Genomic DNA, 14,504 nt, shown 5'->3' on the forward strand with positions numbered 1-14,504 from the left:
GCATTCCCACTCACCACAGACAACCTCCTCCCTCCAATTATTGGTTTAAAACCACCGAACCTCTCTCTCTCTCTTCTGAAGGCCCCAACCTCTCTCTCTCCCTTCTAGACCATCGAACCTCTCTCTCTCTCTCTCTAAAGGCTCCAACCTCTCTCTCTCTCTCTCTCTCTCTTCTTTCTCTATGCTAACTCCTGATTAGAAGCTCGATGAGTGTTCTTGAGATGAACAGCTCCGGTACGGCTCCATGGCCACTGCGGCTTCTTTAGCTGATCAAATCGTATGTTTTCTTCAGTTTCCTCTTTCTGTCTGATTTCTTTTTTTTGATGCGCTTTTTGGTGTGCTTTTCCTTTGTTTTTTCTCGTTGATTTACCTTATTGTTCTAATGAGAAGGAGATGCAGAGATCGGGGTCTCTAACGCTAAGCGAGAGGATTTTTGGGCTCTGTTTACCTCTGGTTGCCCTTCTCGATGCCTTGTTTGGTGTCCTAGTCTGTTGCTTTGAGGACAGGCCTCGGAAGCCACATCGTGGATACGGAGAGGTTATGGAACTGGCCAAGGACACACCTTGTAAATACCTTCATATTTCACCCTGTAAATTCCTTCATTTTTCATCCTTTTAAGTTTGACCCTGAAAGTTTTGATTTCCCTTTTGTAGTTGTATTTCTAAGCTTTCATGAGTGCTTGGTTCCAAATTATTTTGTGCTGAAACTTGATGTGAATTCCATTTTTATTGTGAGGATTTTGATAGAGTTGGGCTTGTGTCGTTTTAGTTCTCTTTACACTTGTATAATCTTTTGCTGAAAGAATAGTACAAAGGAGCAATGTCTTAAAGGCGCTATGCCGCATATGGGGGTGACCGCCTAGATTTGTCACAGCCCATTGTTTCACAGCTATTTCCCTCGCAAACAATTTTAACGCACAATTCTATACTATCAACTCTTGAACAGATATCATATGCTGGATATCCTTGTCAAGAATGAAGCCACCATAATTGCATTCTTCTTCTCAATATCCAAGTCTACATTAAAGAAATTTGGTTTCAAATAGTATCTAGCTGCAAGCCCAGGGCCTACGAAGCCCATTTTGTGTTTACAATCTTGATATTAGGATTCAAATGCTGTCATCGTCCCCCAATGCCGTGGGTCTCCCATTTGGTTTCCTCTAATGCATCATATATAGCAACCTTCATCTCACTGTCAACCAAGTGCAAAATTTTGACCAATGGTATGAATTATACACTTTGCCACTCCAAAAAATACTTTGACAAAACAATGTTACATACCCTCTTCTTTTTAGCCTGCTTCGACCACTTCCATTTAGACAAATCCTTTGAAGTGAATGTAGATCACAATTACTTTCTCTGATTAATTATGCTTTATAGAGTTAGGTAAGAGCAAAATCTCTCAATTCCTGGCCTCACATATCCCTATGTCGGTGAACTTCCATGCCATGCTAAGACCTAACGGTAATGGTGCAACTGTAGAGGAACATTGTCATAGCCTGAACTTTATCAAGTGTTCCCTTTTCCCTTGGCATTTCACCAATAGCCCACTGCATGAGGTCATGCAGTCTGTTGTGCATGTTTGTCCAAAACATGAGGCCACTTTTGGTGCAATAACTTAGTGGTTGGCATATTGGTTGCAGCCATGTCTGTTACCACTTGTATCACATGCTCCTTTTCAGCCTCCTCTATACAATTATTGATCCAAGAAAAGATTATGCATTGTGGCATCCATATAAGTATCATTATGCCCTAAGAAACATTGTCACCAAAGGACAATTCACCATCAAATTCATTATACTCTTGCTCCTCTTATCACCCCATGAATATGTTATGATTGAACCCCATATTTCATGGGTTTCAAAAGTTAGAATGGGCCTTCAACTTGCCAAGGGTTCCATTCCGATTTGCTGGGTCCACCTCGGGTGATTCACGAGTCACACCAAGTTATGTTTAAGAAAAAGTTCAAAAAATACTAGACAATTATGAGACTTAGGAGATTCCAGTGTTTTTTGGTTTGTTATTGCTAGCCTCCTAATTGATGTGATTTTGGAAATTCCTGAGTCCAACACGTGATTTTTTTCTTTCTTTATTAGTATTTGACTATATTACTAAAATATTGAAGGTACATGGCAAAAACATCACCCACATGTTTGGAGCTCTATAGAAAAATGGGTAGATAAACACCCAACATAGCCCTACTGTCAAAGAGGCCATTGAGGCCCTATGTATTTAAACAACATGGATCTTGTATAAAAAAGCAAAAATAAAATGAACACAAAGAAGGAACACAAGGATTTCCTTGAGGCCCTATACATGTGATTCAGTGATTTCCAACACACTATTTTTGAATCAGTGATTGCATTCATGCATGCATGTGGGTCTTAAATTGCCCTTTTGAGAGCTGCACCTCCTTTTTTCACCAAGTGCTTTCTAAGATCATAAGGGCTTGGGCCCTTCTGCTAGGTCCATTTTGGCCAAAAGTCTACGACAATCGTATGGAGGTCTTTTAGGCCAGCAGCATTGAAAGCAACACACACTTGATATCTCCATTGAGCTATATATGAACATGCCTAGCATGTTCTTCTATTTGAACATGTTCTCAATAGGAACTTGCCTTTTTCTTTTCTCCCTATCATGCACTGTGGTCTTCGGGTTGGGGGTAAGAGGGCATCCATAGCCCTCTTCACACGAGGCTTCATAAACCCAATTTATCGACTCTTACTACCTCGAGGAGAGCCTACTTCGGTCTTTCCATCATCAAACACATTAACTCTTGCCTTCTACTCTATCTGCTTGCCTTCCTAGCACCTTTTCCCTTTTTTCGGCAGTCAAACCCCTTTGATACTGACAAGGTGGCTTTTAAATCTAATCCCCCCCATTTGTATATTGTTTATGATAATTGGACCTAACTTTATGTAGATCATTTTTATCCGAGCAATAACAATATTTCCAACCCGGATCTCCATTCCTATAAACTCAAAAGAAAACGTACCGAAGGATTTGGAATACATATCTAGGGATGAGGTAGCGAGAAAAGATATGGGGATTTCACTGAGGGCATGGCCCTTAATAAAGCAGAATGTCAGACCATGATTCGTGTAGTTGGGAAAAGGCTTTGAGGATGATTTTTTTTTTTTTTTGGGGGGGGGGGAGTTGGCAGGGGAATGACCATTTTGGTCATGGCCTAGGAGAATTTTCTGCCATCAACCAGGCCGTCCGAGGCTGGTGCCTCAGCTGAAGCGCTTGCTTAGGATTTGGGCTGCTAAGGGCGCCTGCATCATCCTAGTGAGGTGCCTAGGTACCTGCCCCACCTCAAGGTTTTGCCTTGGCGTGCAAGGCAGTTGTGTTTTAAAACCACTCGAAGGAGAGATATTTGGGACTTTTATAGGGAGGTTTGTGAAAAAAGCACAATGTGGACGATAATTATTTGTTTTGTTCTTTTTTTCTTATGGATTGATTTCTGCTATCTAATTTGAAGATGCCTTTTGGGTTTGATTGGATATCTTCCAGTTAGCATCAATGAAGTGGAGGCATTGTATGAGCTATTTAAGAAATTGAGCTGCTCACTCGTTGATGATGGCCTTATACACAAGGTAGATATCCTTGATTCCATTGCTTTGACCGCCATGGGTTTGCTTATCGAAGTTAGCTTGATACTTCTTTCCTTTGTTAATTTCTTCTTTGAGTCTTGTATCTTGTGCATTTGTATCTGATGCATTCCATTTTGAAGTACATAAATTCATGGAAGAGTTAACAGTAATGCCATCCCAAATTTTGTTTGGATCTCCCCCACTGCTCCAAGATCAAAGTCATACAAAAAATCGTATTTTCTCAAAATTGCCACAAAAGCTATTACTGGGATAATAGATTGCTAATAGATTGAAAGCCTGTCTTGTGCTATCAAAATATTTTCTGTTTACTGCGAATGCCCATTTTTCTATTGAAATTTTGAAAGAGAGATTGAGCACTAGTTTTCTGATTCTCGTTTGCTGATTCTATGAAAAATGTGTTCTATGTAGGAAATTCATGGGGCTTTGCTTTGCTGTAGCATTTCTATTCTTTGATAACTTATGCTTTGTTGTTCTATAATGTGCACTCTTTCTTATTAATTCAAGGTTAACATTATAAAAAAAAATAAAAAATTATGCTCTTTTGTAATTGAAGTATAGAAGTACCCAGCCTATCAGGTTGGTTACCAGATATTATGATTACTGCTGTTAACCAGAAATGTTACGGTTACCGCTGTTAACCAGAAATGTGAGTCTAGGACTATAACTCGCCTTTATATTTCTAGAAAAATGCATAACGTTTCTTTTTTACATGTGTTTTAACTGTGGAAGTGAATATTTCAAGTTGCATGCGAAAATGGAAACTTGGATTGCTTAGAAGATGATCTTATTGTTTTTGCCTGAATTTCCAATCTTAGTGCTAATAGTTTATATTATACTTTTTAACTGAAACTTTAGATTTTCAGGAGGAGCTTCAACTAGCACTGTTCAAGACTCCATCAGGCGAGAATCTTTTTGTCGATAGAGTAAGTTTATTTCAAACATGGTGCTGCTTTTCCATTTCTATTTTCTTTTGTTTTATGCTAGCTCACTGGCGCTCATCAGTCAATCAGCCTGAAATAAAGGTTGTGAACTTCAGTTGCTTATGCCAAATCTTTTTTCTTTGATAATTTACTTTCACCATATCAATACTCAAAATTGGTATATCGTTTGAATCGTGTTATTATATCATGTTTGCAAATGTTCAAAACCGTCTATTAGGACCATAGCTTGCAAAAGGAATATCGTCAGTGTTACATGGACATCGACAGGAGTGTCGGTGTCTACAAGTGTCAAAGTGTTATGTTTTGACCTAAAAAATGAGTACAGATTGATACATCTATATGCTTTTTAATAAATAAATTATGTATTTTGTATAAAATAATGTATTTTGCTTAACATATAATATTATTTCTTAATTTATGACAACGATTGTGTGAATGGAGAGGTGGTGGTGCTCATGGCCTAGAACTCACTCCAAGGTGGTAGGAGTTCAAATCTTGATGTGAGCATTTTTTAACAACTAACAAGAGATTATATCATTATGTAGTTTTGCTTTTCCCTACAGACTAGCAGCGATGGTTTGATGGTATGATGATGATGAATAATATTGTCCTGCATCAAACCTTCATTAATAAATAAAATAATTAATCTTAACCTTATTGACGGGGGAAGAGGCAAGTTCTGAATGGTGCAGTAATAGAACAAGAAGACATTGATTTCATAATAAAAAAACTGAAATTAGCAATTACTTACAACCTTGACACGACCATATATGTCCATGTCGATAGGGGCTTTCTTGGTTTCTTGTCGAGCTGTACAGGAATTGTAGTCAGACTGAAGAGATAGGCAAATGAATGTATTTTCAAAGTGTCATTCTATCCTCATTAATAAAGTATAAGATGCTTCTACAAGGTGATCCCCGAACCACATTATTTTTCACTATGGACCAGAAGCATTTAACTTATTATAGACCAGATTGCTGGATGGATCTAACGAGAGGGCTTAATGGTAAATCAATGGGACAAGCTCATAACTCGTGCCAGTTGCACATGAAACATTGATGCATATGGGACAACCATACAGCAGGCAGAAAACTTCAGGCTCATTTGAAGGTGGTTTAAATTTGGTACAGCAACCAGATGTAAGGTTCAATCATGGAAAGGATCAACATGCAAGGTGTTTTGCTGGCATATTTGGCAGATAGCTTTAGATTGCAGGAGTGATGAGCTCACCAAGGAAAGATTTGGTCTTCCTCTATATAGTGGCAAACCCAAAGAAGAGTCCTTGGAACATGATCAGTGAGCACTAAAAATTGAAAGCTGCTAGATCCATCAATTTTATCCTTCATTGTGAAGGTCACAGACTCAAGTTGATAACCTACAACATCCTAGTATTCCTTACACTGCCGTTCCAGGTTCTTATAAGGGTTCCAGATGAACTCAAGATCCAGAGAGAGTTCTTCTAGAAAAGCACTAACAATGGTTATCAAAGGACATACATGCACTAAAATGGTTTGCCGGTCTGATTATCATGTGACTGCTTACCAATAGACTCCTAATTGGGAAACTGGTATTTGAGGTTTGTTGTAGAGCAGGTACCTAATGATATATAAACTATTTCTATCAAATTACAGTCTATCCTCCTTCAGTAAGTTCTTGGAGATCTGGATAGGTATTACAGTAGCTTAAAGGGCTAATTTATTGGTCAGTCACAATGTTGTTTCAGGAGGGCACTAGGTATGGGATACCAGTTGAGACAAAGTTTGGTTCTAGATGATTTTGCAATTAAAGATCACTTTCTGAGAGTGAAGTGAAGCTGACTGCATGTAAAGAAAGGATTAATTGAAATTTGGATGGAGAAAGCAGCTTGGTGTAACATAGTTGAAAGGGATCTTAAGGTTGATGAGTTTAATGACCAGTGCCCCCTCTTAGGAAGTGTCAACTCTCAGTCTCTCACTATCTCTCTTAGGTTAGCTTTTAGCCAGCCTTTCTGTAGGCTCTTCAGGGCAGTCGCGAGGGCCCCTGGGAATGTAAATCCTCTAATAAACCCAAACAAGACATCGACAAGCTAGTTTTCACTAAATAAGTTGGTGCATGCTTCTTGGAAGAGGTTCTTCTTTGTGACCAATTTCAGCACCACATACTCCAACTTATCATTGGCGTGTTATATCAATAGTCAAAGGAGACTGAATCACTTGTTTTGTAGTTTCTCTCTAGTTTAGGATACTGAGTTGATTCATTTCAGTATATTCAATTGATATCTTCTGAGAAATCATCGGTGTTCAAAGTTCCGAGGCCCCTCTTTACCCTACACTCACTCACTCAAGGGCCAAAATCGTCATGTGTTTTCTGTGTATGTTGATCCTATTTAATACAAAAAAAACAAATAATTCCCAGAAAAGGGACTTTTGTGTCTAAATCGTGGTAAAGTTGCAAGGAATCTCTACTAACTCTCATGTAAATTAAATTTTACTGAAACTGATATTTTTGCTGTATGGCTTTTTTTACTATTCTGATTCTTCTTGTTTGGTATACCATAAAAGAACAAAAAACATCTTATTTCATACAAGAAGAATCTAGGGCTTCAGGCCTGAGTTCGTGGTGACGATGGTATCGACTTTGAAACAAGTTTTCCAAATCTTACACAACACATCCAGAGTGGCTAACTTTGCACAGAATTTCATGATGCAATATTTGTTAGTTATTCATACCTATCGTGGTGTTAATAATTCTAAGAGACATCTTTCTATAGATTACAATGGAAGCCATAAACCTTAGAACACATTGGATCTAGAATTCAGTATCATGACTAATGTCATTTAAACTATATTCAGTTTTACCCCAGGACTTGAATGGAGCTTGGTGTTGCATGTCGACACGTGGTGACACATCACGAGATACCCATTGGGTGACATCATCAATTAGTAGTATGGTTTCGACACTTAACTAGAAGTGTCTTCCTTTTTATATCATAAAATTGGTAGGGGTCAACATGGTAGACGAGCTTTTCATCCTTCACTAAGGTTGTGATTCGATTCCCACACCAAGCAAGTTTTTTCCTTTTTGCCTCAAAATTTAATGATATAAAAGAGCTTGTAGCAGGATGGAACCCTGTCCAACTCCCCACCGTGTGTCATCTCAGTAATCCCAATTATATGGGGTCAGCTATATGAATCGTGTTCCGTCACTCTGCTCTATCAAGGGTCATACTCTCAGTGAGACCATAAGCACTTACGGGGAATGCCCTAGCATGAGCCAATAATGTAGATTCAGTATTCATGAAAGTTGTGGCAAAGTTTTATGCTAGCTGCCCATGTGACACAACCCTCCTCCTTTACTTGGGCTTGAGACAGGCATTGACCAGCAGGGGCAGGCGAAGGCGAAGGCGGAGTTATGATAGAACAATATTATTCTTATTTTTAATTTTATTCAATCTTAAAGGATGTATATTTTAATTTTAGTTTTAGTTTTTTTTGAGGTATTTTTAAGTTTATTAGGGTAACTAGGATTTTTGTATTTTTATTTGCTATTTACTAATTACTATTCATGGGTACTGTTCATGGGTTACTGTTTCAGTGCTAAAATTGTCATTATAAACTTTGTGTCTAAGTTAGGACTTTTTGAGTGATTTTAATTATTGTATGGACATGTAATGTCTTCGAACATTAAATTATAATGTATAAGAGGTGCGTGGGGCCTTGAAGGGGTCATTCCGCATGATTTTTATAATTGAAAAAGAAAGAAATGCTTAGGCTTTTGGACCCTAGATTGGAGTGAGCAGGAAACCCTAGGTTTCTCCTAGTTATTGCTAGTGCTTTGCTTAATTTCTTGCTGATTTTACTGATTCCTTCAATTTCCTTATATCAAGGTTATAAAAGGAATGGGGAGCAGGGGGTTTTCCTTAAAAAGAAGGAAAACATGATGGAGAGGGTGTTCTCGACAATTGACAGAGGGGATCTAACACTGTAGAAAATCAGTTTCAAGAGTTTAAGGTTTACAACGATATACATTGTCACTATCATTGACGATTTCTCAAGATATACTTATATTTATTTGATTAGAAGCAAAGAGAAAGCATTTGAGAAATTCAACGTTTACAAAACCGAATTTGAAAACCAATTGAATTAATGTTTTCAGAAGTGATAGAGGTAGTGAATATTGTTCCATTGACTTCACTAAATACTGTAAAGAAAATGGAATTATTCACCAGGTTACTTCCCATACACAACACAATAGAATGGTTTACCTGAAAGAAAATATTACACAATTATGGATATGGCGAATGCCTTGCTCATCAGTTCAAACCTCCCTACTAATTTCTGGGACAAGCTTTAATATAAGCTTGTTATGTTTTAAACTGGATACCATATTCAAAATCTTGCACCATATGAACTTTGGAAAGGAAGACCTTATTTAGGATTCCTCAAGGTTTGGAGTTGCAAGGCCTTAGTTAGGCTCCTTGACCTTAAGAGGCCCAAACTTGGATCTAGATCTGTGAAGTGTGTTTTGGTGGTCTATACTGAACTTAGTAAAGCATTTAAATTTCTTGACTAGGAATCTTATGTGATTATAGAGTCCAGGGATGCAAATGTTTTTTAACACACATTGGTAAGTAGGATGAAGAATATGAAGAACTTCATAGTACATGTGAATTGACGAGCATGAGAACCTTGAGGACTTTGAACTATAGAGAAGCAAAAGAATCAGGAAACCAATTGATTTTGGTGCTAATTTTCAGGTTTGTGAACTTGTGAAATCCCAATAACCCAGGTCAAAAGCATTGCAATGTGGTCTATGTGGACATCAAAGGAACCAAAGAGTGTGGTCTAAATTATGTGGGTCAATAGAAGGATACAATGATGCAAACTAGATTACAAATTCTAATGCATCCATGCCTACTAGTACATGGATATTCACATATACTGGGGGTGCCATTGCTTGGGTTCCCAAGAAGTAAACCTGTATCTCCAAGTCCACGATGGTATCAAAGTTAACAGACTTGGAAGTTGCTAATAAAGAAGCTGAGTGGGTAAGGATATTGTTGGTGGATATACCACTTTTTGGGCCCATGCACTCTCAATATGGTGTGATTGTGAAGCTGCAATATACCGAGTAAAAAGTAAAATTTATTCTAGAAAATCTAGATATATTCGCTTCTATCACAGTTGGTTGAGACTTTTGTTGAAAGGTGGAGTTATATCAATACTCCATATTCGTTCTGGAAACAGTGGCTATGCAGAATTCTAGAGTATAAATTCAAAAAAATTTCTCCTTTTCTTTATTAATCCATATAATTTCTACTTATATTTGCCGCAATACCATGCAGAAATAAAACGTAATACATTCTAGGATCTTTATACCTAACTCCCAAGAAAACTTTATTGAATTGGAATTCACACTAACAACTAAGGAAATAAATAAAAACAAGAACAACCAATAAACAAATAAAAATTGGGAGGACTTATTGAACTTTTGCATGGGGTTACCCCCTTAGGACTTGACACACCCCCCCCCTGATCACTTGATTGATGGCGTACTTGATTCTTAGATCTTGCCGAGTTTACCAATTTGAATTGGGAAGCACCTCTGGAACACCCTTCTGTGAAATTTATGGGTTGAGAGCATGGCTCACAGTTAGGGTTTCCTAGACCTTTTTTAAAACCTTGGGCCATACCACTTAGTGCCACCTCCCCTAGCCCAAATATGGGTTGGCGTGCCCCCCTTCCCTCTTGATAGGTGCGTGCGACCCCAATATCCTTATGGGGGTGTGCCACCCGTAGTTACCGGGAACAGAAGTGGCAGAAGCTCTGGGATCGGGTGCAAAAGCGTGGAGCGAGCTAGGCTTGAAGTTTCACAAACGGGGGAATGAGGTCCGTACATGGTCAGGTAAAGGGATCGAGATCCCTAACTTTCAAGGATCACGTTCTTTCAGGGAACGCATTCCATGTTTGCATAGGAGTGAATTCCTTATTGAATGGGATCACTTTCCACTGTGATTAGGATTGAGGTTCTTGAAGTTCACTTATCCACTATATCGCATTGGGAGTAAATTCCATTGAACAATATGTTTAACTTTTCCAAATTCAGAAACCCAAGTGTTAATGTAAACATGAATCATGTCTTTGAAATTCGCTTTGACATTTTGTCACCATTGGTAGGTCGTTACAATACAATGGTAGTTTATGATGTTTTGCAAACCCTTCGCACTTCACTCAAAGAGAGACTGGTATGAAAGATATTTGTATTGATAATGGACCATTGACAGGTCGTATGATGCACATCTTTTTCATCTTGATTTGTTCTTTGAGCTGTTAACAAAAAGTTTGTTCCATACCTTGATAAAAACAATTTTTTTATATGTTAGAGGTGGGAATGAAGAGTGATATAAACAATTACTTATGCAAGAGTCAGTCTAAAAATTGCTCACTTGGGTTTATTACAAAAATGCGCACCTACCTATATTGTTCTGCCTACGAATGGGCACATCCTCATTTTTGGCACCAATCGGTTGGTTTGGATGACTCTTACTCGAATGTCAATTGATGATTACATTTAAGAATGTTGTGATCATTCTTTCCGAAAAGGAAATGCTGCGATAGCTAAGCTCTCCTTTGCAAAACCAGGAAAAAAGAAAGACATTGCTATATGCTATTCGTTATATCTCTCCTCCGCAAAGATTGCCAAGGGCTCAATGACGTATACATGCTAGAGACCTCACAATTCCAAGCATATACATATTATTACATCACCGATAAGGCAACCCAATGATTGGTTTGATTTTGTTGACCAACACTGAAGCGATAGATGTCTTTCGGGGGTGGATAGGACCCAATGAACTAGCCTTAAGGAAGTTAAGCGTATTGATCACGACCTCATTCCTCAATAGAACCGAAGAGTGACTAACATTAGTATCTCCTTCCAACTTTTTCCTTCTCTCTCTTTGACCCTCTCTTACTGCCGTTTTCTTGAAACTAGACAAAGTCACGATTCACAATTGTATAAAGTTGTGAATTGTAAAATATGTAGGAAATCCTGGTATTCAAAAAATTTGTAGGTCACAAAAAATTGTAGACTATGAAGCAAAAAATGTGCCTATGAAACTTGCTCCCAAAGTAGGGTATACTCGATTCCAAGTTGGTCGAATCGCGGTTCTGTGTATTTATGGAACCATGATTTTTGGCATAGGGATCTGGATCCCATTAATAGGGGATCGAGTTCCGTATTTCCCGGATTGAGATTCTATATATGAAGGAATTGCCTGAAATCTAGATCTTGTGTCTTGAAGTGCAGAGTCGAGCTTTCGAAGCAGGAGCGGCTCCCTCCTTAGAAGATCCTAATAACTATGGTGCCACCTAGAGAGGACAGAGCCAGATGCAGAAAGAGAGAAGAAGAGAGAGAGAGGGTTGTTCTGTGTTGAGAATGAGGGGGATCCCCCTTCTTATATAAGCCTCAAGGGCCCTAGGGTGTTCCAATCAGATTAGAATTCAGCATAATCTAAACAAATTTAGGTAATATGTGAGATGAGAAAGAAATAATGTGAGCCATCTATCCTTGAAATCAACCATCATGATTTAGGTAGGATTTTTATGAACCTTATCCTTTGATATTTTGACCCATTATCCACTTTTAATTTATCTAGACTTTTGACCAATCTAACATATCTCTTTAATTATTTAGAATTTCTTTTCTCCCACAAAGAGATAATTAGGACTTAAAATAAAAAATGAAACTTCGTCAAAATAATATAGATCCCATAAATATCTTACAAAATGATTTTCACAAAGATTATCTCAAGATATTTCCAACTAACTCAAAATAATTTTTTCAACACAAATTTTTCCAAAATCATGGGAAACATGGGGCGTCCCTCTATGTGGGGCATGTGGCCCATGAGGGTCACATCCCAGACTAAGTGGACCCTACACGTCTGGTAGTCGGGCCCATAGGCTCCCCATGTGGGTCTCACCAAGTTTTAGCATAATTGTTTTTGTAGAAATTTTTTGGAAATAACCTTTAGGGGTTTTTAACCATATAAATCAAATTTAAAATTCTAAATCGTATCCAAAAAGCACATAATCATATATTTAGTTGAAAATAATGTTTTTGTAGTTCTTAAAAAAAATGAAAACGCATAAAACTACGTTTAGAAATGGATTGGTGCCAGTAGGTATAAAATAAGTGAGTAGTCAGGGTACTCCACGCATGCCAAGATCCATGATCCTCTTTTGTCTTCTCAAGCCAACCTAACAGAATTCATGACCCAGAATCATATGCAGAGGCTCATGATTGGCCCGTCAAAGCTCGTTAATAAACAATGGAACGATAGTCCTAACATGAGGATTATAGATTTCCCATCTCTAAGAGCAAGTCGGATGCACATATCACTATAATGCAAGGGGCCTCTCGTAATGTCCCTTTATAAGGTTGCTTCCCCAAAATGCTGCTGTCATATGTACATTTTGTGTGGATGTTTTGTTGAGCCCTCACTCTCACAAGTTACATTCGCACACAAGAGAGCATGAAGCTCTCTTGGTTTGTAAAGAACAACCCTGGACATCTCTCCTGCCTCAACAAGGGATGACCCTCTATAGACCCTCAATGCTAATGTCTATGCTTAGGGGAAAGGGTTTTCGATATGAACCAACTATAGATTTCCCAACCTAGGTCAATGAAACATCATACATTCTCACTAAAGTGCACAATTCACTATCATTTGTTATATATACATGTGCTCATGGCCTTTAAAGGCCATAAATCCCAATAAGTGCCTACTAGGACTTGGCAGATCCACTTACAAAAGGCCTTGTAGAGGACCAAGTCTGAAAGACAGCTAGAGGGATGGGATTGAAGCCCATTTTTATTATGCCACATAGTAATGGGAACCCTATCTAAGGATAATGAGATTCGAAGACTAAGGTTCTAAGGGAAAAACAAGTGACTTATGTGACGTCTGATGCTATTTGTACCAAGCTATATTTTAGTGAAAATTTAAAAATTTCTACCCCATCCATGGCTGTATGGTATAATTAATTATAATGAATGGAGAGGTTGAGCTTTACTCTTAATTATTCCATTTGCTTAGATGATGAAAAGGTCTAGGCTGGGATGTTATACTGCAAAACATCCTCCATGAATTGAACTCTATTAGTGTGGAAGTGGAGGCCGCTTCCCATGGGAATTGGGCATTCCTTAGAGCGCCTCATGAATACCATGAATCATGCAGGGTCTTTAATGCGCAAACCTTTTAGAAAATCACAACCTTTTGAGGAAAGTGTTGTATGTTAGAGGTTTATCAATAATGGACATAGTTCAAGGCTCATCCACTCACTGTCCTGGTAAACGTTCTGTATAGAACTATGTGGAGGTGAAATCTACTTGACACCTTCACTTTTGCATTTTCTCTCATGATCTTACTCAGTTTCTTCCATGTTCGAATAAGTTGTTTTGAAACAAGTAGGGATTGCTAATTTAGCTTATTTTATTTATTAAGACTTACTTTATTTATTTATTTACTCTGATGGTCCTCTTTGTTTTTGCGGTCCTGATGCACCACCATCTTACCATCTTCATTTAATGTTTTTTCCACGGTGTTTTTCACCACGTTCTTTTCTTCACCACAATATCGTTTTCGGTATCTCTTGTGCGGTCAAATAGCTCCCCTACTCACCGTCCTGGTAAACGTTTTGTATAGAACTATGTGGAGGTCAAATCTATAAGACACCTTCATTTTTGCATTTTCTCTCCTAATCTTGCTTAGTTTGTTCCATTCTCTAATAAAGTTGTTTTGAACCAGCTAGGGATTGTTATTTTAACTTATTTTATTTATTAAAACTTACTTTATCTAATTATTTACTCTGATGGTCCTCTGTTTTTGTATAGAACTATGTGGAGGTCAAATCTATAGGAAACCTTCACTTTTGCATTTTTTCCTCCTGATCTTACTCTGTTTGTTA

The 14,504-nt window shown here is 38.0% G+C and overlaps 1 protein-coding gene across 10 annotated transcripts in view; it reads left to right on the forward strand.

The window, feature by feature from the left end:
• Positions 1-210: 210 nt before the first annotated feature.
• LOC18448154 (calcineurin B-like protein 1) overlaps positions 211-14,504 on the forward strand; it is a 35,491-nt gene continuing 21,197 nt past the window's right edge. For 3 of the 10 annotated variants that reach the window (XM_011630210.3, XM_011630207.3, XM_088867569.1), the window contains exons 1-4: positions 211-277; positions 391-589; positions 3,513-3,595; positions 4,477-4,536. In XM_011630210.3, the coding sequence (XP_011628512.1) occupies positions 245-277; positions 391-589; positions 3,513-3,595; positions 4,477-4,536 (375 nt within the window). In that variant the 5' untranslated portion in view covers positions 211-244. The remainder of the gene's footprint in view (positions 278-390; positions 590-3,512; positions 3,596-4,476; positions 4,537-14,504) is intronic. The other 7 variants (XM_088867568.1, XM_011630209.3, XM_088867571.1 and 4 more) reach the window with 3 other exon arrangements.

The sequence above is a fragment of the Amborella trichopoda genome, chromosome 5 (genome assembly GCF_054954075.1).
Source record: "Amborella trichopoda isolate Santa Cruz 75 chromosome 5, AtrichopodaSantaCruz75HAP2 v2.0, whole genome shotgun sequence".
NCBI classification, from domain to species: Eukaryota; Viridiplantae; Streptophyta; class Magnoliopsida; order Amborellales; family Amborellaceae; genus Amborella; species Amborella trichopoda.